The sequence below is a fragment of the Battus philenor genome, unplaced genomic scaffold (assembly GCF_028537555.1).
Source record: "Battus philenor isolate CCGP_79_NKW_IND1 unplaced genomic scaffold, ilBatPhil1.0.hap1 SCAF_22, whole genome shotgun sequence".
Classification (NCBI taxonomy): Eukaryota; Metazoa; Arthropoda; class Insecta; order Lepidoptera; family Papilionidae; genus Battus; species Battus philenor.
This window is the reverse complement of record NW_027181685.1, coordinates 10950537-10973033: the sequence shown is the minus strand read 5'-3', so window position 1 is coordinate 10973033 and position 22497 is coordinate 10950537. Positions and strand designations below refer to the sequence as shown.

At 33.5% G+C, this 22497-nt stretch overlaps 1 protein-coding gene across 1 annotated transcript; it reads left to right on the top strand.

Moving 5' to 3' along the window:
- Nucleotides 1–1249: 1249 nt before the first annotated feature.
- Nucleotides 1250–10218, top strand: LOC137923615 (uncharacterized). The gene is made up of 5 exons (XM_068766833.1): nucleotides 1250–1332; nucleotides 2612–2708; nucleotides 5308–5559; nucleotides 6723–6858; nucleotides 9882–10218. Exons 1-5 carry the CDS (start codon nucleotides 1250–1252, stop codon nucleotides 10031–10033), a joined length of 720 nt encoding a protein of 239 aa, XP_068622934.1. The 3' UTR covers nucleotides 10034–10218.
- Nucleotides 10219–22497: the final 12279 nt, after the last annotated feature.

Below are 22497 nucleotides of genomic sequence, written 5' to 3'. Positions count from 1 at the left end.
TCAGGTACACCAACGCCGTAATAAATTATTTTTAATGCGAATAAAATAATTTTTACATAAAACTTTCACCACCCATTTGTAAATATTAAACATTGATTCAAAATTGATACAAGATAGTATTTCATTCCATATTCCATCACAGCGCTAAAGATTTTAATATAAATTCACAAACAACGACACATATGTCACTTGACGCCGTTCACCATTATTATATTTCATAATATTTTTTGACGTGAGACGCGGTTTTGACAAATCATACGCCGCATCATATTTTGCGCATGCGTAGACCGATGGATTGATAGATAAGCGAAAACATTTTGATAACAGTAATTATTTCGCTACAAGTCAATAAGCTTGCGGATTTCGACTCCGTGAAACCTTAGTCCGAGGAATGTGTAAAATCCTGAAAGGCTAGCAGCGCCTGATTGTCGGCATCATTTGTCGTCTGCTACCATAATACTACAATGCGACCAACAACCCGCCTGCCAAGCATGATGATCATGTTATATCCCTCCATTGATATCTTTGGGGGAGGTCTATTTCTTGCAGTGGGCATCTATAGGGGCAATGATGGTGACGACAATCAGTAGATAAGGCGGCGGTTTGCCGGTAAACGCAGCGGAGGAACCCCCCCACCCCTCTTTAGGTGGATATGGTCCAGACGCGATTTTGTCGTGTGGATGTTACTAGAAGCAGGCAGCGCAAAACCGCAATTTTTGGGGTAGGCCTATGCCATGCAGTGGACGTCATCAGCTGGTCTGATGAAGGTGATGATAATCATCTGAAAATATACTTCATTCAAGCCTAAACAATTCACAAGAGGCTTCATGGAATTATTACAAAATGATAAAAAAACAGTTGCACTATTTAATGGATAAATGTATACATTTTATTATATATTCACTAATTTGCTTATCGTTAGTTTATGCAGAGTTTATTATAACAAACGTTGCATAAGCCAGGGGTGGTCAAGCTTCTTGATTTTTTGATTATTTTTTTTAAATATAACATGTTAATGAAAGTACAATATACGTGTAATAATAACTGAAATAATAAAAATTAAACACATTAATTCCACTCCTCTTGATATTTTTTTAAGCACAGAAATTCTATTCGTATGTCGGTTAGTTGACAATCATCAGTGTTAGAATAAAACGGGATTCAGGATATCACAGTGAAAACAAAATATTACGTTATAGCTAAATTTAAAATAATTTCTACAATAATCGAAGCCAAAAATATTTCTGCAATGAACTTCATGCGAGTCGAGAGCCTCAGTTTGGGCTCCCCTGACATTATTATGTTCTTGTGTGACGGTATAAATATGGTATGGTAAGCGAACCGTATTATTTTGTACTATTGCATTTCAAATTTCGAAACTGTTTTATAATTCTCCCCAATAATTCCCATCAACACTAGTTGGAGACAGTCTGCGTCCAGTATTTTCAAATCACCCTACATTCTACTTTGCGTTGGTTACGAACATACATAGGTAGATACACAGTTACTAAAATTTTAATTCCAATTTCGGAGAGCAGAACATTTTTAATTAAGTCGGCATATTTTTTGAATTCTCTATTAATTAAAACTGGTACAAGTGAAAAACGAAATGTAAGAACCCTTAGTTTTACGATAGTTACAAAATGCTTGTAATAAAGAAAGATTTATTTTATTTATTCGTTAAAATATCTATTTTAACATAATAATTGTCTATTAGACCTCAAAATATTAAGTTTATTAATATGAATATTGTAGTCAGTCAATATGAATATTGTAGTGTCAGTATATAAATAGGGCTGAAAGGTTCTAGAGTGGTGAACACAAGCCTATAGACGCGGCACGGATAGGAGTCGCTGGATGCAAGCAGCGTGAGACTGATCATAGCGGAGATTTTTAGTGGGCGCCTGTGTCATGCTGTGGGCGTTTATGGGTTGAAAATAAGAAGATTTATTAGTTATTGACGACAGTAACTCAGTCGTCTCTGATTACTCTGTTATTTAGCACTAATCGGTGTAACATAACTCCTGAAGATGCCCCGTGGAGAGGTGAAACACGTGTTGAGTGATTTAACGGTGGCAGTTGTGTAATTCGCATTGTTTGCCGCATACGCATTTATCAGCGGGCTGGCGGGCGGTGCACTTTGTTGCACAACTACCACTGCATGTGCGGAAGTGGCTAAATATTGGTCCTTTTCTTACTTACTCTGTTATAAAACACAGTTTTTACAATTCCCGAACGACATGTAAATCTAAAAACGTCGACATAAAAATATTAAATTTACTTCACAAATTAATTACATATTTGCAATAGATTTAAATTATGGAAAGTAATAAAAAGAACGAAAGAACTTAAGATGAGTGGATGTAAAGTGCGGAAATAAAAGAAAATGAAAAAAAAAATTAAACAAAAAGTAATGACCCTGTTCTTCCACATATAGGGGAACGAGTAGCCTCTGATAATGAGTGAACGTTAAAAAAATAGATTTTAATAACATTACAAGATACAATAATTTGGAAATCGAATTGTTCTATGCACTTTGACATGTCTTTGTTAAAAAAAATGTCTAGACTGTTACAAATTTCTTTTACTAATTTATCTTATCTTTTTCTAGGATATCAACAACTTCTCAGACGGATTCTGTGTTCACGAAATGTTGCTGCTGCATACCTCTGAGAATCGGATGTTTCATATTAGGATACATCAACCTCGTAAGTAACTGTTTGTTACCATTTTCAAAAATATTCTAGAAAGAAGCGTTACTGGGGTATCTTCTGTCACTTTCATTAGCGCCAGCTCTACCGACCAAGTCTAATTTCGGCTGTTTTAGGAGTCTTTAAGTCAGAATGCCGGACAGGTACCATCGACGTGTAATATCCCTAACCAAGGTTATCCTGAGGGTATCTATGAGTCAAGTTACTCTGTAGGAACGCCTTAGCGATCCCATCTTCAGAGTTTTTTTAAAATTTACCTAAATTAAAATACGTAGAAACATGTTATAAGCAAATTTGTAATGTACTATTATATTTATTTTTCTTATTTTTTATCGTTCACTCCGCCTTTAACCTCAAATTCGCCTGTTAGAAAGCGACAATGGTTAGTTCAGAAGATTTGCCAAAATTTTATGATAAAATAAAAACTATAGAGTAGTGCCTTTGGAATTTAAATATAATTATAAAATTTTGCATTAAAATAACGGTTTATTAATTTTAATTTCGGGCATACACTTTCGTTTAGCGATATATTAAGTAAAAAGAAAGACAGAACATTACCTCGAATGTATCGTGTATTATCCATCTAAAAAGTTTTATCTAAAAACATTAATTACACAGATCGGCGTAGTCTTGTTGTAATAAAGAATAAACCGCAAATAAGAATATAAAGGCTTCAGTGCCCTATTTACAATTCTCCGAGGATACAAAAGGGGCTTTTAGGGTTCCGTATTCACTTGGTCCATAGTACAAGCGCTATTCAGTGTTTCTTGCTCCATGTAATCCATTCTGTTCTCAACGGCCTCAATTCTCTTCGTGATGCGATGAATCTCACGCCTCTGGTTAATTTTTATCTTATTGTATATCTTTAGTATTATTAACACCTACAATTTTTTCATTACTTTTATATTTCACGACCTTATATGTACGTTATCCGTATTGCAGTCCTGATGGTGGATTAGCCGATCTTTTTGTCAAATATTTTAAATACAATCCATATCTGTTAAAGAATAATATGTATACAATAAAAGCTTACTTAATAAAATAGTGTAATAAAAATACGTCTGGTGCTTTGTCAAATATATATTTTTATTTTATACAACCCTTTGAAGAACGTCGCCACAACAAGCCACTCATATGACGAAACTCGATTTACGCGGTATAAATAGCTATGCAAATATTCAATGCCAGTATTCCGTATGGAACATCTATAGTTCCGTATGTAACATCTGCGTTTCAGTATAGAACTTTACAGTTAGAGTAAAGAAACTTTCGACTTCTAAATAAATAAATAAACAAATAAGTTTCGTTTGACTATAAAGTCACTTTTAGCCACGAATCTTCTACCAGTTGTAACACTTCACAGCTTTCACATAAAATAGTCTAACGGTTTTACTATTACAATTAGATTTTATTATTGCCTTTGTCTTTTAGGGGTGACTTCACACAGAGAGGAGCCAAGAGGCTTTTTGGTAATGATGATTTGATGAGCTTTAAGTTTCAGGCTTGAAGCATCGGCGAAATGTTGCCAGATTATCGTTTTTCCATACACTGCATTTCGGAGAGTGTGCGTCAGTATTACATGATCTAATTCTCCCATCGCTTTTCTTTCATCATCATCCACATCTTGTCAGCTATAGACGCCCACTGCAAAGCATAGATCTGTCACAAAACTTGCTAACTGGTATTGTGCTGCCTCCATCCAGCGATTTCACATCACCTGGACAATGTCATCGATCGACTCGCGGAAGTAATAGAATAAAGGATTTTCACTGCGCGTCTTTTGAGTGGCTCGTTGTGACACAGTTTGTCTTGTTGCACTTCAGGCGATAATAGAAGTATATCGTCTGTCAAAAACACAATTGTTCTGTCTTCATTTCAATTGCGTCGTTGGTCAGAAATGGCGGATTAACATTTGAACGATTGTATGTAGCTTCAAGTGTAGCAGCTATAAATACTTTAGATGCTAATAGAAGTACATCATCCGTCAAAAACAAGATCGTTCTTTCGTCATTTAAATTGTGTCGTCCATCTGTCATAAACACAATTGTTCTCTCTTCATTTCAATTGAGTCGTTGGTCAGAAATGGCGAATTAACATTTGAACGATTGTATGTAGCTTCAAGTGTGGCAGCTATAAATACTTTGGATGTTAATAGAAGTACATCTTCCGTTAAAAACAAGATTGTTCTTTCTTCATTTAAATTGTATCGTCTGTTTGTCATGTCCAATACATGATTGTTTTTTCTTCATTTAAATTGTGTCGTCCATCTATCAAAAACACAATTGTTCTCTCTTCATTTTAATTGTGTCGTTAGTCAGAAATTGCGGATTAACATTTGAACGATTGTATGTAGCTTCAAGTGTGGCAGCTATAAACACTTTAGATGTTAATCGAGTATGGCATCTGTTAACAATGTGATTGTTCTCTTTTCGATTAAAGTATAAAATCGGTCGGAACTTGAGAGTTAGCTAGGGCGATTGTTTTTGGCTTTAAGTTTAGCAGGTACATTCTTTTCAATTTCTTCTAACCCGTGTTTAATAGTAACAAACATATTTCTTGTTTCGATATGAATCTTAACAAATAACATTTATTTCAGGTCTTCAACTCTATCCACACGTTCCTTCTGCTTGTCCTCACTGTATTCATTGGATATGCGACTCACGGATTCGACCATATTGACTCAGACCGCGATGAATTTATCGGCGATGGAGTAACCGATAGAGTCATGAATATAAGCTCTTTTGACAAGCCAGTACTGACAAATATGGATATCTTACTGATGGCTGTACTCTTTGCTAATATCTGCTGGCTGGGAATCAACGTGGCTTGTTTGATTGGACTTCACAAGGTGAGTAAATTTCGTTTTAAACCCTTGCCGTGCCATTTAGCTCGACGAAACTTGCACTCAAGTGTTATGCGTCAACGGGTGTAAACAGATCAGACTGATGCGCGAGAAAAGTCACAAACGAACCGATATATACCTTACCTTATACCTTAAATGTAGACACTTTTTTTCGAAATATTGGTGTTTTTATTACTGCTCTTGTAGTCCAATACTGCTGTATATTTGATCATCAATAGCCTGGGAATGTTTTCGTTTGATCAGACGAACCATAGAAAAGCCTGGCTAAACATTATCATATTTGGGCCAAAATTTTCATCACGAGTCAAACTTGTTTAAGCACCGCAAGTGGTTAAACATTAATATTAAAATTACTGGTTAAAAAAACAATTACAAAAATATACATGGTGTTATCAAAGTCAGCTATAAACAAACCCACAAACATTTTGCAAGACCTTCAAAATTTCGACAGAGCCAATAAAGACGAAGCGATCGAGAAGGAATAAATATATGTTAAAGTGCTAAATAGTAGAAGCGATTCGCAACTCAGTGCGGCAAGCGAGTGAACGTAGGTTTGCTCAAACGTACTCTTCAACTGAGGGTCGAGAGACCATTGTATCTGACATGCCATCACCTTGTGCTCGGGGCCAATTAGTCTGCTTAGATAAAGCTATGGGTGATGACTATGAGCCGGTGGACGCAGCGTGGGCAGGCCCCTACTAGGTAGATCGACCACGCTAAGGTTGCGGTATTAATCGATGTGACGAATACAGCAACTACCGCAAATATACCGGCGTACAACCTGAGGGTAGCCGCACGGAGTGGATGAGGAAGTGGTCGCACGAAACGTAATCTTAAAAACTAGACTGTCTTAGGGCGCCGATGAAACAGATAAAGAGATGTACTTTTTCAATTAAACACTGCAACATGTAAAAACGTGAGCAAAAACATACGTAAATATTAACGGTAATTGTAAAAAAGGCACGAATGCTGATGTCTGTGAAATATAGACCTTTGCATAAGAGTGGACGTCCATCGGCTGAGAAGTAGAAAAATAATAGAATTCCTTACATAATCCTGTAATATAATATTATTATATTTATTTAATGAAATAAATGAATTTATTCAAGTGTAACAATTAACATGTCTTAATAATCTCTTTTTCACAGAAACGTCCAGGACCTATTAAGGTGTACGTGGCGTTTGCGATGGCGAGAATAATTGTCATGTTTTCCGGTTTGGTATATTTAATCATACCTGGTAACACCGACACAAACAGCATCATCTCCTACTGTTTTGATCTTGGTAAGAATTTTATTTATGAATAGCTTTTCTTAATAAATTTTGTACTGCAGGAAGTTATTGGTTTGAGCGCCTTCGGAACCCAAAATTTTCTTTCAGGGTTGTAGGTTATGGTTAAGACCGTGAAGTCGCTTGATGCGGGCAGCACGAGACCTGTAATCTTGTCAATCTTTGAAGGTATAAGTGGACCTTTCAGTGGAAGTCTATCGGCTGATATGATGATGACGATTGTAGGAGAGAATAATCTGATCGTAGTTTCTGTGAAATTGGGCTCTTCTCTCATTCTTATGGCGTAAAGAAGTGGTAAATATAAATGAAACTATGTTATTAATGAACATGAATAGATGAATAAAGAGAATATATCAGATTAACTACCTAGCTGCCGGTCTCACGTTGTACGGTTAGGTGCCGATCACGCGCCGGTGCGAGATGCCCACCGACCAACTTATATGAGCAAATACGGTGCCGGCATCACGCGAATTAACATGCTAACGTGTCCGCACTGGGATTGAACGTTCTAATTTCGTTGGAGAACTATTGGATTTTACTTTTACAATTTTTTTATTGTCCCTGCAATATGACTAAAAGAAAAAGTCCACCATGTGTCAAAAAATGCGACACCCGACACTGATAGAGAGAAATCCTTCCGCAGTGCCGGCCTCGCGCCGGTGCGTGACGTTTTCGATTTCTTATTTTTTATTATCTTCTATATGCAAAAGGCACTTAATAAGTAAAATTTGAATCCCAAATAAACAAGAAAAAAGAAAGTTGTCTTCTGAATGCCTCCCACGTTGAAGATACGAACAGTGAAAGTAAAGATATTCTTTGTTTGGAAACGTATATGTGTTAACGTTCATATTATTCGCCAAGACTCTATTTTATAATTACTAAAATCAAATTCTAAACAATCGTACGGATGCTTTTTCCAATAGTCAGCCGATGTTCGTTCTAGACAGCCCTAAATCTTTCAGCAGGTTATAGAGAGTTTGGTTTTTGTACTCCATCAAGTTTTTTGGTAACCTTAGTTCTATGATCTTTAGTTTTTTTTTTTCAAAGAACGGTCAATTTTGTTAGTAATACACGTTTTATTGAAAACCGTAATAAGTCTGGTATAGACTCAATCTATCATCAAATATGAAAGAAGTTTACAATAGTGAAATATGAAACGCTCATTAATGAAGTATTCATACAACGACACGTCCGCTCACAACAATTACGTAGTTTACTTTCTTTTGTTTGCCGTCCATTGTTGGTTCGGCATAGTCATGCATCCTGCACGGTGATATGATTACATCGATACGTAACTACAATGTAATGTGTACATATTATTTAAATATTTTTTTTTATTTTATATTACTTCATTTCTCTTTGCTGACACATATGTGTAGTTTTACAGTACAATCCCTTGTTATGCTTCTCAAATATGCAATCAAATTCAAATTATTATTAACAAATTCAAATTCTATACATACAGTGCAAAGGATTTGTAAGTGTTAATAAAGATTGGAAATAAATTCCTCAGGCTATTCCCTACTGAATTTGTTTTAAACTCTCCACAGATTAGAGATATGTATGTATATATACATACACATGAAGATTTGTTCGTACATATATGTTTAAAATTATTAATCCTTTTGCTACTATCTATACCTCATAAGTTTTTCTTTCGAAATTTGAATTCGTAACATACGGTAAATATTTTGTTGGTACACGAATCACGTCTCATAAATGTACAAGTTCTGGAATAACTTTCACAATTTTTAAGTTAATATTGAACAGTTGCAGTACTTTCTACCGCGAAATAAATACGTAAAATATATTTCTTTACAATAAAGTTTTAAACGAAATGATAGTTACTTTTTTTTATTAGTTACGAACTTTGAATACTAGGGTAATTGATTATAGCCTAACAGCTTGAAAGGGTTGGATACATTACTCAATAAGGCATAAAGCTGCCTTTACACCTATTTCCAATCACGGTGTATAAAGAGATCATGCCGCAATATGTCACTTTATTTTTTTTAATCGAATAAGGCAGGCCAATAACTGCAGAATTTTGTAAACACTTGTTCTTTCTACATTATCATTACGTTATTTATAAATTACCATTTACACTTATAGCTTTGTAGTTAGCGTTGTGGATTTCATTTCGCCACTTTTTCTCTTATTTATTTAGAGTTTTTTAAATAAATTGACTCTGTGTTTGGCACTAATCGGTGTAACAAAACTCCTGAAGATGCCCCGTGTTGAGTGATTTGACGGCGGCAGTTGTGTAATTCGCATTGTTTGCCGCATACGCATATATCAGCAGGCGGTGCACTTTGTTGCATGACTACCACTGCATGTGCGGAAGTGGCTAAATATTGGTCCTTTTCTTACTTTTTCTCTTAATTTTATAGCTTTTCCAAGTGGTATCATATTAGAATGCAATATCAACGAAGTCAAAGTTATATCCGGGCGGTATTGAAACGGAACACTCAACACGTTCCGAGGCGAGATTTTACATATTCTGGTAAAGGAACCCAATCGAAGGCTTTGACACTAGGTCTCCGTGGAACCTCTGCGATCTAAAAGCAATGTGGCCTTACGATTTGGTTATAAAGTAGTATAAAGTCACAAACCCTTCTCTGCTACATTCTTTAATTTTGTAACAACTAAAACAGTAATTATCATCATTAAATCAGGTGATAGACTCTCAAGAATAAACCTCCCCCAAAAATCACCAAGATGATCCGTCTTGCTCACTTCTAGCGACTTCTTGGTAAGTCTAATCTATTTCCCCTATATATATATATATATATATATATATTTTTATTTATAATTGTATATATATAAATATATATATTTATATATATATATATATACAATTTCCCGCTAATCTTTTCTAAGCTGTACGACTAACCAAACTTTACACTTTCAACAACAACCAAACTTTGTACGTTCAACGTGCCGCGCCTACTGCAGACGGACAATTCTTCGAGCTACGAAATCTTGACTCCAAAAATAATTATAATCTTCTATTTCAGGTCTAGCCGCATATTTCATATTGGTGTATTACATCTACGCAATGCAACTGGAACGTGAGCAAGCTAGAAATCAAGAAGCATCTAGAAACATGTCAAAAGATACCGCCTTTGTCTACCCACCAAAGATAGACAAACAGGCATTAGTTGTCTAATTAAAACGGCTCTCTTATTTTTTTTTTATTTTCAAAAATATATTGCCAGTATTTTGTTTATTTTTTAATCTTTAAATAAGAGAAATGTGATACATCTCATTCTCGTATTAATATAATTTTGTATACTAAATCATTTGTCTTTATAATTTCATTTATAATAGTTAAAGGGTTAAAATAAATAAAACATTAAAACTAAACATCGATATTTTTTCCTATATGCACTGCGTCAATATTTACGAGTTTTCTTTTAAACTTAAGAGATAGCAAAGTTATTTAATGGAATTTCGTTTTAGATGCGTTACTAGAAAAATACATTTTTAAAAATTTCTTTCAGCATATTTTTCACTGGTCAAACACGAGTTCGTCGAATGCCAATCTGTGTCTACCCCTTTTGGGTTTTCGTTTTGTTTCACGGTTGATTTTTAACAATAGGCGTGTATGGCGTTGATTTCTTTGTAGCGCGCTTTAAAAACTAACTTTATTGACAGAATGCCAGTTGATGAAGAACGAAAAATAAAATATCTATAGTAATTGATACTCATGATGATTATAATGTGATTGTTTTGTAAACAAAGGCGGTTCATGAAATTTTTTGGTGGGATCCACAAAAAATTAAACGAAGAACTTGAGTTCAATATCATATTTAAAAAAGGAAGAAGAGAGAATTCAAAAAGATCATTATGCAAAAAGATTTCTCTTCCGCAGATATTGAATACAGTTCTAGGAATCATACTTAATTTCCTTTTATAGGACCGCAATGTTAAGCACCTATTATCACTATAGTTAAAATAATATAAACATAATAGAGTAGAAAGAATATATAATACATATACAGTATGTATTCTGCACGTTTTGCACAACATTTTTTAAGATGAGCCGCGTTTAATTGTACAGATTGTTGATTTGTAAATATTTTTACATCTATATACAGTTGAACCACGCCAACAACGCATGCCCTATGAGATATTAAATCTTTATATTTTATTTATAGTCTTTTCATGGAATAATTTTATGTTTAAACGAAGATTTTATGATTACTTTTAAAATATACTTAATATATATGAAGAGGTATTCCCAAGCTTTATTATTACTTAAAAATCTTTCACATTATAACACAACTTTTTGCAAGTATTTTTTATAAAAAAAAAATAAACCGATTTATCACACGGTGTGAAACCAATCTCCATATCTTCGACCAGTAGTCACAGACACGAAAAGTCGTAAACCTCATCATTTTCTTTTCAGCTGATGGACGCCCATTGCAAGGCATATGCCTTCCCCAAAGATCGCCACCATGACCAGTGCAGCAAATTCCCGCGACCTTGACAATATCGTCAGTCACCCTAGTGATGCTTTCGGCTTCAACGGCTATCGGTTGCATGAGCGATGTGCTTCGCTCACTGCCACTCCAGACATGCAATTCTTCAGACCAAGCCTCTACTTCTTAGAAATGAAGAGTCTTTGTAAGAAAGGAACTAATATATAGCTACTTCCGCTATTCAGCAGTAGTGCAATGAACTGCACTGGGCAGCCCGCTGATAAAAGCTTTATGGAAGTAGCTATATATTAGTCCCTTTCTTACTTAGGATGGACTTCCGTAAAGTAACGCCTGGATCTATGAGATGAGTCTTTGCTTTCATTTTCCCGCTCAGGAACGAGCCTACTTTTTCTGTTTCAATTCTCTATGTACCGGCACATGTGAAAATCCCTCTTCACCAAGGTCAATTAGATTATAGATTAAATGCATCTATCTCGTACAGAATAACGTTAATTGAGATTGATAGGGAGCATAAAGTAATTAGATCGGAGCATCTCAGACGGGTCGGCCGGGACAAATTGAAGATTACGTCAGTACTGTTGTCACTACATAAATGGTGGTAGACTTTGATTGCGTCTGTTGTGAATACTAACTTAGATATACAGAATGATTGGTTAAAGGTGTAAAAGCAGTGAATGTATAAACCTTTTACACCTATTTCAATCATCCTGTATAAAGTTATCATTCTGAAATATGTTACATATAATTTCTTTATGGCATACGACACAACAGGGTCAAATGGTGAACATGATTAATTGGTAATACTTTAAACACACTGAATATTTATGTTATTCTTGCGATTTTATTTCTACAGAAGGTTACTTTTTTAATTTCACATTACTTTTATATTGCCTCCCAGAGGTTAAATATATCTGTAAAAGAAACTGGATGCGATATAAAACAACATTCGAAAGATAATTCGAAAGTAGAGTAATGGTTAATAATTAATTTAAAAATTAATGTATTCAATATTTTAAAGAAATACCTTGTAAATTCTCCACCGATAATAACCCTCAACGAAACACTGGAATAGTAAGTAGCAAAGGCTCCGAAAGCCTTTAATAAAATAACTTTCTTTTTTATTTACGTAGAAGCTTTGAAGGGTTAAATGTATCCCTCATTTTGCGTTAATTAATTAAAATATAATATAAGCCAATATTGTTGAAGACATAAATAACTTAATTATTATATATTAAGATTAATTCAGATTAACTATTCAATTAAATTATTGTTTACTTTATTTCCCTGGAGATGTTATACTGCCTGAGGGTATTGATGTATCTCATTCTGATAGAGTTTCAGAGTGGTCACTTTATACATGGTGATTGAAAATAGGTGTAAAAGATTTAAAACTGACAAATGAGCTGCACGTCTCTTTACAGCTTTTACATCTATAATCTATCAGTTAAAGCCGATACAACGTTTTACAAAACAGTTAAATTCAAAATCAAAATACAACGAAATTATTTTCAAAATTCAATGCTTTTGATTAGCAAGTTTAATATCGTAGATGGAGGCACTGTCCTCAGCCAGCTGGAAGACTTCCTCGCTTCAAGTTTAAATTCCAGCAATTTACATTTTCAAATAAGAGCTTTTAATGCGAGGACTTTTATAAATATAAAACTTCACGGATCTTATTTTAATTAGATTCATTGATATTTCTTACATTCCACTACTGCGTTTTCTCCTGGCTTGAGTTTGATATTAAAGAAATAAATTTATTACGTCTGTAGAATATTCTTAAGTAGCGGAGATACTTGGATTTCAAATGGTCGGATCATGTACATATGATCCACGTCTTATACGAGGCGAGAAAAATTAAAGCAAGGTATATGCAGTAATTATTACATATATAGAGACTATTTACAATCTTGAGCAGTTGTAGCCGAGTAGTAGAAGTCTAAGACTTGACATCGTGGGTCACCTGTTCAATCCCGAAATACAGTCTTATACAAAATTCTTACTTAGTGCATTAATTAAATAGGATTGCCACTGCTTACAAATAATTTTCCAGAAGATGTTTAGCAGCGTCCTCTGTGTAGTGATGGTCCCCTGGTAGACATCTTTAGGGTTGGCTTATGCAAGGCATATATGGCATATATTGGAAGTCTATGGGCTGAAAAAAGACGATTTACAATCATGCACCTTTTAAAATTTTGACCCATATACAAACGCAGTACCTATCTCCCTTCATCAGCGTTGGAACTCACATCGATGTTCGATTTTTAATTCGAATGTACAAGAATAATTTTACTCTAAAACTTATTGTAACCATAGTAGCCAGTCATAAGTGGCATTTTCATGTTTATAAAGAGTTGATATATATATCCTTTTATCTCATTACAATTGTAATAAATGGTTATATATGTATTTTCGATATAGGTCATCAACTTGCTCTGCCTATATTTTTACCAAGAAACACTTTTACATAGTAATGTCTTTAGTCTCGGTGTTGAGCTGGTTTAAATAAATAAACAAGATTTCTTATCGGAGTCAATGTTTAAATGATAATTAATATTTTATTAAACATAATATCCATGTAAAAGTTCATTATGGTACATTTGACCCTTAAATATGTGTGAATTGTATTATTAAAATTATTGTGGCATTATCAGAGATTTGTAATGAAAAATATATTAAAATCGGATGCCAAAAATGTAAGGAAAGAAATTTCATTTCTCAAGGTTTTTTTTTTATATTTCTGTGGAAGCCAAATTTGTCGATTCCGCAGGTTCGAGTATCAATTCAAAAATGTCATTTTTCTTGTTAAACTATTGGAATAATTAACCTAAAGTCGATAAGAAATAAAAAATATCGATCCAAAAACTGTTAACATTTTAACAATCCAGATGAAGTTTTTCTCCTTTTTACTTGAGTAAAGAAAACTTCACTGTTAATTATGCTTCAAGTGCCACCTAGAGTTGTAAATGACCTCCTTTATCTCCGCTTGCAATGCTAATAATTGTAAGTGCAAGAAGCATAGCTGTGAACAATCCAACTTTCTCTTTGATGCTCAACTAATGAACAAATTTAAATTAGCCGGTAGGTTTTAATTTACGAAAAATATTTTAAAATTTTTAACCATCTTTTCCTCATTATTTCAGATATAGGAAGTCCATTATTGTACTTAGGTCTCCAGCGTCTGCTGAATCCAGAGTCTTCTGACGTCATGCGCTGGTTATCCATCTAAGAAACGGAATTGGTGACAGACATCTGGTATAAATAACAAGTTTGGCATGATAGTTACCTCACAATTTCCTCTGGTTCCCTCTGGTCTCAAAATTTCTCTGAACGTATATTTTTTACTGGCCCCCGTTTATGGGGACTTCTCCTTCTGCCCCTTTTTATGTGGGAACAGGGATTTTGTTTTCTATATTAAATGTTTCACTCTCTTTACATATATCACTGTTCTTAAGCATATCACGACTACAGTATTGTCGTTTCTTACATTGTCACTTTTCCTGATATAACTAATTCTAGTTCTCCTTTTAGCGTTCCTGTTTTATTATTTATATTTATTTATTACAGTTTTTGGCTCAGAGCTGCAGAACTTGAGAAAGAATTCTCTTCCTTCTTCTATCATGACGGAGATGATGGTCGCTTCCTCAATCTTTTTTACCAAGCTTCACTCGGTGTCGATTTGGAGCCCTCCAAATGCGAGATCTGAACGTCTATTGAACATCCTTAAATCAACATGCTGAATGTTTCAATTGACAGCCTAAGCCCAGGTCCTCGGAAGCCTTAGTTGGGCCACAGCAAATCCATGTAACGACTGCCAAAGTGATCTAAAATGGCATGACAAAAAATGTCAAAAAAACATGAAAGTTTTTTTCGTTTTTACGGCCTATCCTATGAGGAAAAGTCAACAATAATTTTATCATATATGTAAAACTATTTAAAATATATATATAGAAGATACAGATTTTTGATAAAGCATTTTGGTAATAATTTAGCATTTCGAAATATATTACCCAAGTTTAAACTTCTCTAATTCCGTAGAGACGTTTTCCAAATGACATTTATGCACATTAAGTTAACACAAAGGGATTGCAAATGCTTCAAGTTTCTCGTAACTTCTGATTTGCAATTTTAATGTAGACTCAAGTAATTTGCCTGTCTGCTCACCAACTGTAGTGTTTATTTCCATTTCTAAATGGAAATTAATAGCAAATAAAATATTTGCGGAGAACATGGTGACTGTAATAGTTTTAAGAACTAACCAGTTTAAAAACATTTCACAAGATATATATATATTGATATATATACGAGTATATATATATATATATATATATATATATATATATATATATATATATATTATTTTAATTGTGAAAATTGGCGGACAGAGGTAAAAAAAGAAACTTTGGCTGAGAAATCTTATTTTTAAATAATATGATTTGAAATATAATTATTTCTTGTACTATTATTTATTATTTATTAAATATTTTCGATAAATGACCAACAAAATTTTAACTCATTTTTTACCCAAGACTTTTTGTGAATACTACATTAAGTTTAATAATAAGAAAAATATAGTAGAAACCCATATTTTTTTCTGCAATTCTATTTTTTTTATGCGAAATAACACCGATGTAAATCATTTATTGAATTTTTTTAACGCTTGATAGTTATACTAAGTACTCCGGTATTATCCATTCAAAACACCCTGTGTAACGAACAACAAGGGCCGAACTGTACAGCTGTTTATACCTAATGGAGCGTTGGTGTTACCGGCAGGTGTGTAGTTATTACGTATTTAGATCAAACCTACAAAGTTCATGAACAAACATAAACACACAAGATGAATCGTTGCCCAAGGGTAACCTTAACTGTGGTATTTCTAAAAACAAACAGCTAAGCATAATTCTGATATTATTCCATGTTAAAGTTTTTAATTCGCGTTAGCATATGTAAGATCCTTATCAAAACAAGGCTCTCATGTATAATCAATAAACTACTTTGAATAATTATAGATTATACAGAATTAAATTGGTGAAGGTAAAACACTATGTCCAAAAATCAATGATTTTTCTTAATAACAACATAATGATAATAAAGTATGAAAAATATTAATCAAAATCAGGATTATTACATGTTAAAATAAATTATTTTTTACTGCGGTATACCTTCAGAATACCTGCTCTATCAACAACAACAACAGTTATTGACCTGTTTAATACCAATAGAAAAAATAAATTTATTATTCCGTTACCAACAACGAGAGGATAATGTTGAACTCTTACCGGATTTTTACTCAGAAGAATAAGAGAGTGTTTTTATTTCCTCGTGTTACCTTGTCTAATATTACTGGAACAAAATAAAAAAAGTAAAAATAAAAATTAAGGAAAACATTTTCGAGTTCCTCTCTTTAAAGCGAAGCACAAATGCTAGTGCGAAGTCACGTCGCTTTGGCATTGTCACTGAATTCTAGTTACGTCTCCTGCTTGTTAGTAATTTGACTTCATATAAAAATGTATGTTATTTAAATTCGACACGAGTGTACATTACGTGCCGGTTCTTGAGATGACTCGAATAAAACGGTGAATACCTGGCTGAAAAGAAACTATATTTAAAAATAATATTAACGTAGAACTTTATATACAATAATATAATAGTAATAGATAAAAAATTTAAAAAGTAATATCAAATGAAATTGTAAAAAGTCAAACTACATGTGCAGTAAGTGTTCAAAGTTTTTGAGGAATATCGAATAACAAAGCGGTATAATCAATGGCATATTAAGTCTTACTCGTAATGTCAACTTATCTATGCCAGTGTGGTAAAAACTATTTATAAATATAAAGTGCCTTGGTTAAACAGTGAGGCATAGACCTCCGGCGGCGATTCGGCGAAAAACCACCTCATATTTTTTACATCTGTAACCACACAGTGTATTAAATTTATTTTATAACCTTTTCAATAAATTCTAATTAGAGAAAATCAAAAGGAAATATTCTAATTTAAAAGCGAAAAGATGATAGAATAAAAAACTATATAATAGCGAATACATCGTTCGATAAACATTTTTGATGGCGATAAAGATAAATGCCAGGTGTAATCGAAGTGGTATATATAATACTAGCTGATCCCGCAAACGTTGTTTTGCAAAAAAAATTAAAGTTTTTAATTAACAAATGTAAGATAAGGGTTGATCGTAGAGGGGTGAAAATTTAGGTTTGTATGTGTTTTTGTATGCTGTATCATAATAAAATAAAAACCAAAAAAATTGTCAAAAAATTAAAAATAAAATTTAGGGGTGGACCACCCTTATCACTTAGGGGTATGGAAAATAGATAGTAGCCGATTCTCAGACATACTGAATACGCATGTAAAATTTGGTAAAAATCGGTCAAGCCGTTTTGGAGGAGTTCAAGTTCGAACACCGTGACACAAAAATTTTATATAACATATTAGATTTATATCAAAACTATTCAGAAATCATGATTTCAATACAAACATAAAACCAACAACCATCTCATTGATAGCCTCAGAATTAACCCTTAGTAGCCTGATTTACGAAAGTGATTTTTTTTTATTTCGTTTAAAAGAATATTATACAACAGTAAAATACGTACAGCCAACCTATAAAAAAACTAATAGTAATGTGAACATTCGGTTTAAAAGATTGGTATCAAAACTGAGACTCTAGGTTATTAAGGGTTAAAATCAAAGATAGAAATCAATTTAATTCTAAATAGTATTATGACTAGTGGCCAGTATCACGATGCATTATCACGTCAACGCTATATATTTCTTTAAAAAAATTCTCTTATAAAGGAAACAAAATGCGTTAAAAATATCCATGCACAAAACTGACGTCGACTTTTTACTATCAAATTCGTCTTTTCAAAGCGGCGTTACCCTCGTCCGTTCGGCCGAAGCCAGCCTGTATAAAATGCTCGTATATTTTCCACCCTTCACCACTTCGTATAAAATCGGATCATTGATTCTATACTTCACGCACAATGGCCACGATTTAGAAAGTTTAATACTAGGTTTCTTTTTCATGGCATATTCTTATATTATTTCAATCTTCGTTTATTTTAAATCAATAATAAGGTACATATTAAATTTTCTACTTATAAATAAAATTAAAAAAGCTTTAAAAACATCCATGTTTATTGTAAGCTCTTTTAAGATCAGGGTTCATTTGAAAACCTCGTAAGTTTAAGTTATGGGAAGCTGTTATACAAGAGGTCAATCTGACCGTCATTAGGTAGTAATCTCACCTACCTAAGTGTTCAATTTCAATGATTTAAAGGTGATAATAATAATATAAAAACAATTGAGTAGTTCCATTAAAAGATATAATATATATGTGGAATTATATTACATTGTAAGGCAGTTGAGCGCATGCAAAATATTTGTTTACTATATTCTATATACATAATGATTGGTCACATATGTGTAAAGCTTAAAAGGGTAAATGTTTGACTAATTTTTCGTCAAAATCTCAAATTTCATTCTGAAATTCGCTACAATAATTTATTTTTTCTACTATAATGCAACGAAATAATACCTTCAGGCAAATTCAAAGTCTGCAGACTAGTACAAAATGTTTAATTTCATTATGTAGTTATTTTAATTTTTAAAACGCTTTTTCTTACTATATTATTGTAATCTAATATTTGTATAGGGTGTACTATATATTAAATCACTGCAAATGAGCTATACATTCATCCCATTAAAGTTTTTACACCTATATTCAATCACAGAAACTAGTTTAAACCAGATTTTCGTGTTCCTTTTTTAAAGAAAACGTGGCCGTTCTATATTCATTTCTATTGCCTAATGAAAACTAATTTCTCGTCATTTACACAGTGAGACCCTCATTTGTGCGGATTGGGAGCATAATCCCTATGAGTCGATATATTTTTACGCTCCAACACTCCTCCCCTATCAAGTCTGGTCAATCGTTCTGACCTCAAAGCGTATCAAAAAAAAAGTTCATTTCATTCGAAAATCAAATTTCGAGTGCAATTTTTTTCCGATCAAATAATTGTTTAGATTATCATTGCATCTTTATTTTACAGTATTGATTTTATTATTACCAATATCTAATTTAACTTCGAAAGACATGTAATTGGCAAATATGTGATCGTAGTGGTGCCGTGAGAGACTAAATTTCCCCCAAGATGTATCTTTGAGCCTTGAACTAGTGCGTTCTTTGTGAGGTCCTGGTATCTCTTCATAGATACAGTTGTCTATCAGCGGAGAGTTTTAAATGGAAAATGACAGGATATCTTGTGCACATTTAGAATAATTGCCCTATGCAAAAAAAACGATTTACTGTAATATATATATCTTTATTTATCTATTTGTAGTATATACTTATTAACTTCTAATATTTATTAATTATATATACATATCTCTTTTACATGTACATCTATAAACATATAATAATAATTTAGTTTATTGCATTCCGCTATTTCTTATTTACTTATTATAGTTTGACTTTTTGTTCATTTTATTAATATGTCAAATGTTAAATTCATAATTATAATTCCTGTTTTGAATTGAAGAAACAATATAAGATTAGTTCTAGCCTATTATATAGCTTCAGTGGTTTCTATAACACATTAAAATCGGACGGAAATGACGTCTGCAAATTGTTCCACTCCGTAGCTGTGGTAATTAACAACTAAGCGAATCTTCTCGTCCGGAAACGTGGAACAACCGCAGCGTATTCACTACACTACGACTTCCTTTTCCGATTATTATGGATACGTATTATATAATTGCTATTGTTGTTTATTAGCATTGTATTAAAAACACCCTAAATTTTCTTTCTAAGTTAAAGTAAATTGTAACTTCTATATACATCAATAAACGGATGCTGAATGCAGATGACTTGTTACCTGGTTATGTTGAAAGTAAGAACTCAATCATCCACTAGGTCAGTGATTCCCAAAGTGGTCTATATCGACCCCTAGGGGTCTATGACAACCTGCAAGGGGTCTACGTTAGCGAAAAAAAAAATGGGAGTCTATGAAATGAAAATGGGGGTCCACGATAGTGGATCTCAACACATACACTGATAGTACTTATTTACTTACATCATACTATCTTATAATATCAAAATATTTACATTATTTATAAAAGTACCTAGAAGTAGTATTTTATTGACCCGTCGAATTAACATGTGTTACATTGTTAACACTATAAATTTTTAACATTAAACTTCATTACAGTTAGAAATTTACAGGAAATCAATATTAGTTAAGTAGAGGGTCTACCCAACACGGAAAAACATGGCAAGGGATCTACGACACAAAAAAGTTTGGGGAACTCTGCACTAGGTGGATCGAGGACATAGGTCGCGGGAATATCACTGAATGAACGCAGTAACGGTCATCTTAGTGATCTTCGGGGACGACCTATGTCTTGCAGTAGGCGTCCATTAGGTGAAAAGAAGCAGAATAAGAGCTCAAAAGTGGAAGTGAAGATGTTGATAAAATCGACAAACTATAAACCAATTTTTTTTTTGTACGAGCGAGTAATAACTTCAATTGTGATTGTAAAAGCATGATCTTGATCTATTTTGACCACTCCTCTCTTAGCACCGAGGACTTTGTGCTGTGAATTCATAAATTAATCAAAATCAAGGTTGTCAGGTTTCGATCAAGAGCCAGTAAACGCGGCGTGGATACAAGGGCAGCTTAACCTATAGTGCTGGGTGTGCAATGCACATAGGCGCCGCCAAGACAGCTAAAAGCATCGTCTTGGACCATCATGGTACAACAATGATATGACAGACGCAACCAGACAGCACAGTGGCGGTAGAGCGGCGGTGTCCACTTTTTAACTTCTTCTTTTATTAGGGAAGAAGAGGTTAAAATATCACACTTACGCTTTAGAACTCGAGTGGCAAAACCGCGACAGTTACGCCTTGTGTTGTAAGTTATATGGGCAACAAAACAGAAATTCGATACATTTCGCTAATATTTCTGCTGTCCATAAAAATTAAAACACAAGACGAAACATGAACAATCGCGGTTCGCTGCTTAGTTTCGCAACAGAAATGTGCTAGAGACATAATAAATACATATAAAAAACTTTTAAGTTAAACGGTTTTATAATACCCATATTGTGGTGGTTGTGGAAAAATATGTACCTAGTCCGCCATATTGGAACGGCGTCTATCTTGAATTTTAAATTTTGACAAAATCATCGTGTTTTACTAGTGCAGCCTTTTCATTTGATACCCATATTGAGGGGGTTAAGGAAAAATACGTAATCCACCATATTGTATTGGCGGCCATCTTAGATTTATAATGTTATTGATTTTATTATATTGTATTGTCATCTAAATTAATGTGTGTACCAAATTTCAGATCAATCTGACAACGGGAAGGTGCTTAAATTTCAATTTCTAATTTTGATCCAAATAAATTCCGTACGGGTCGAACTAAATAAAACCGTTTAAAAACAATAGGTGTTATTCTGCCGTCATAAGAAGAAAGGCCGTAACTAATACCACACTGTAAACTATACCTACTTATAAACAGCTTGTTGTAATATGAAAAAAAAATCTTGTTACGATGGCAACGTTAATGGTTGTAGCGGCGGGGCCTAGGGGGCGCCAGGGTTTATTGCACACGGACGCTACACGAGCTAAAGCCACCCCTGCATGGATAAATCCCTCTTTTTGGAGGACAGACTACATTATCAAAGTCATGGGAAGCCTAAGTCGTGCGTGCAGTGGGCGTATAACAGCTGACATAAATGAATAAATGAATTTATTTAACAAACTTACTATATATACTAAATGTATAAATAACAATTAGTTAGTGACTTGAAAATTCTTCAACCGTAAAACTTGTACCGTGTCCTAAGTACTTCGTAAAGAGGTCAGATGTTTCTAACGATAGAACAAACAAGCTAAGATGGTATCGCGGTCGCACTGGCTTGGGACTCATTCGATTAGTTTTCTTAACTTTTGTGTCACCTGAAGTAACTTGCAGCGAAAACTTAACTACATACTTAAATATATAAAATAAGTAGGTCGAGCAAAAAGTTTCTTCGTATTTTTATGAAATTACGTGACATATTTTTTTATTTAATGGAATCAGGCGTTACCTTGCGGAAGTCCATCCTAAATAAGAAAAGGGCCAATATTTAGCCACTTCCGCACATGCAGTGGTAG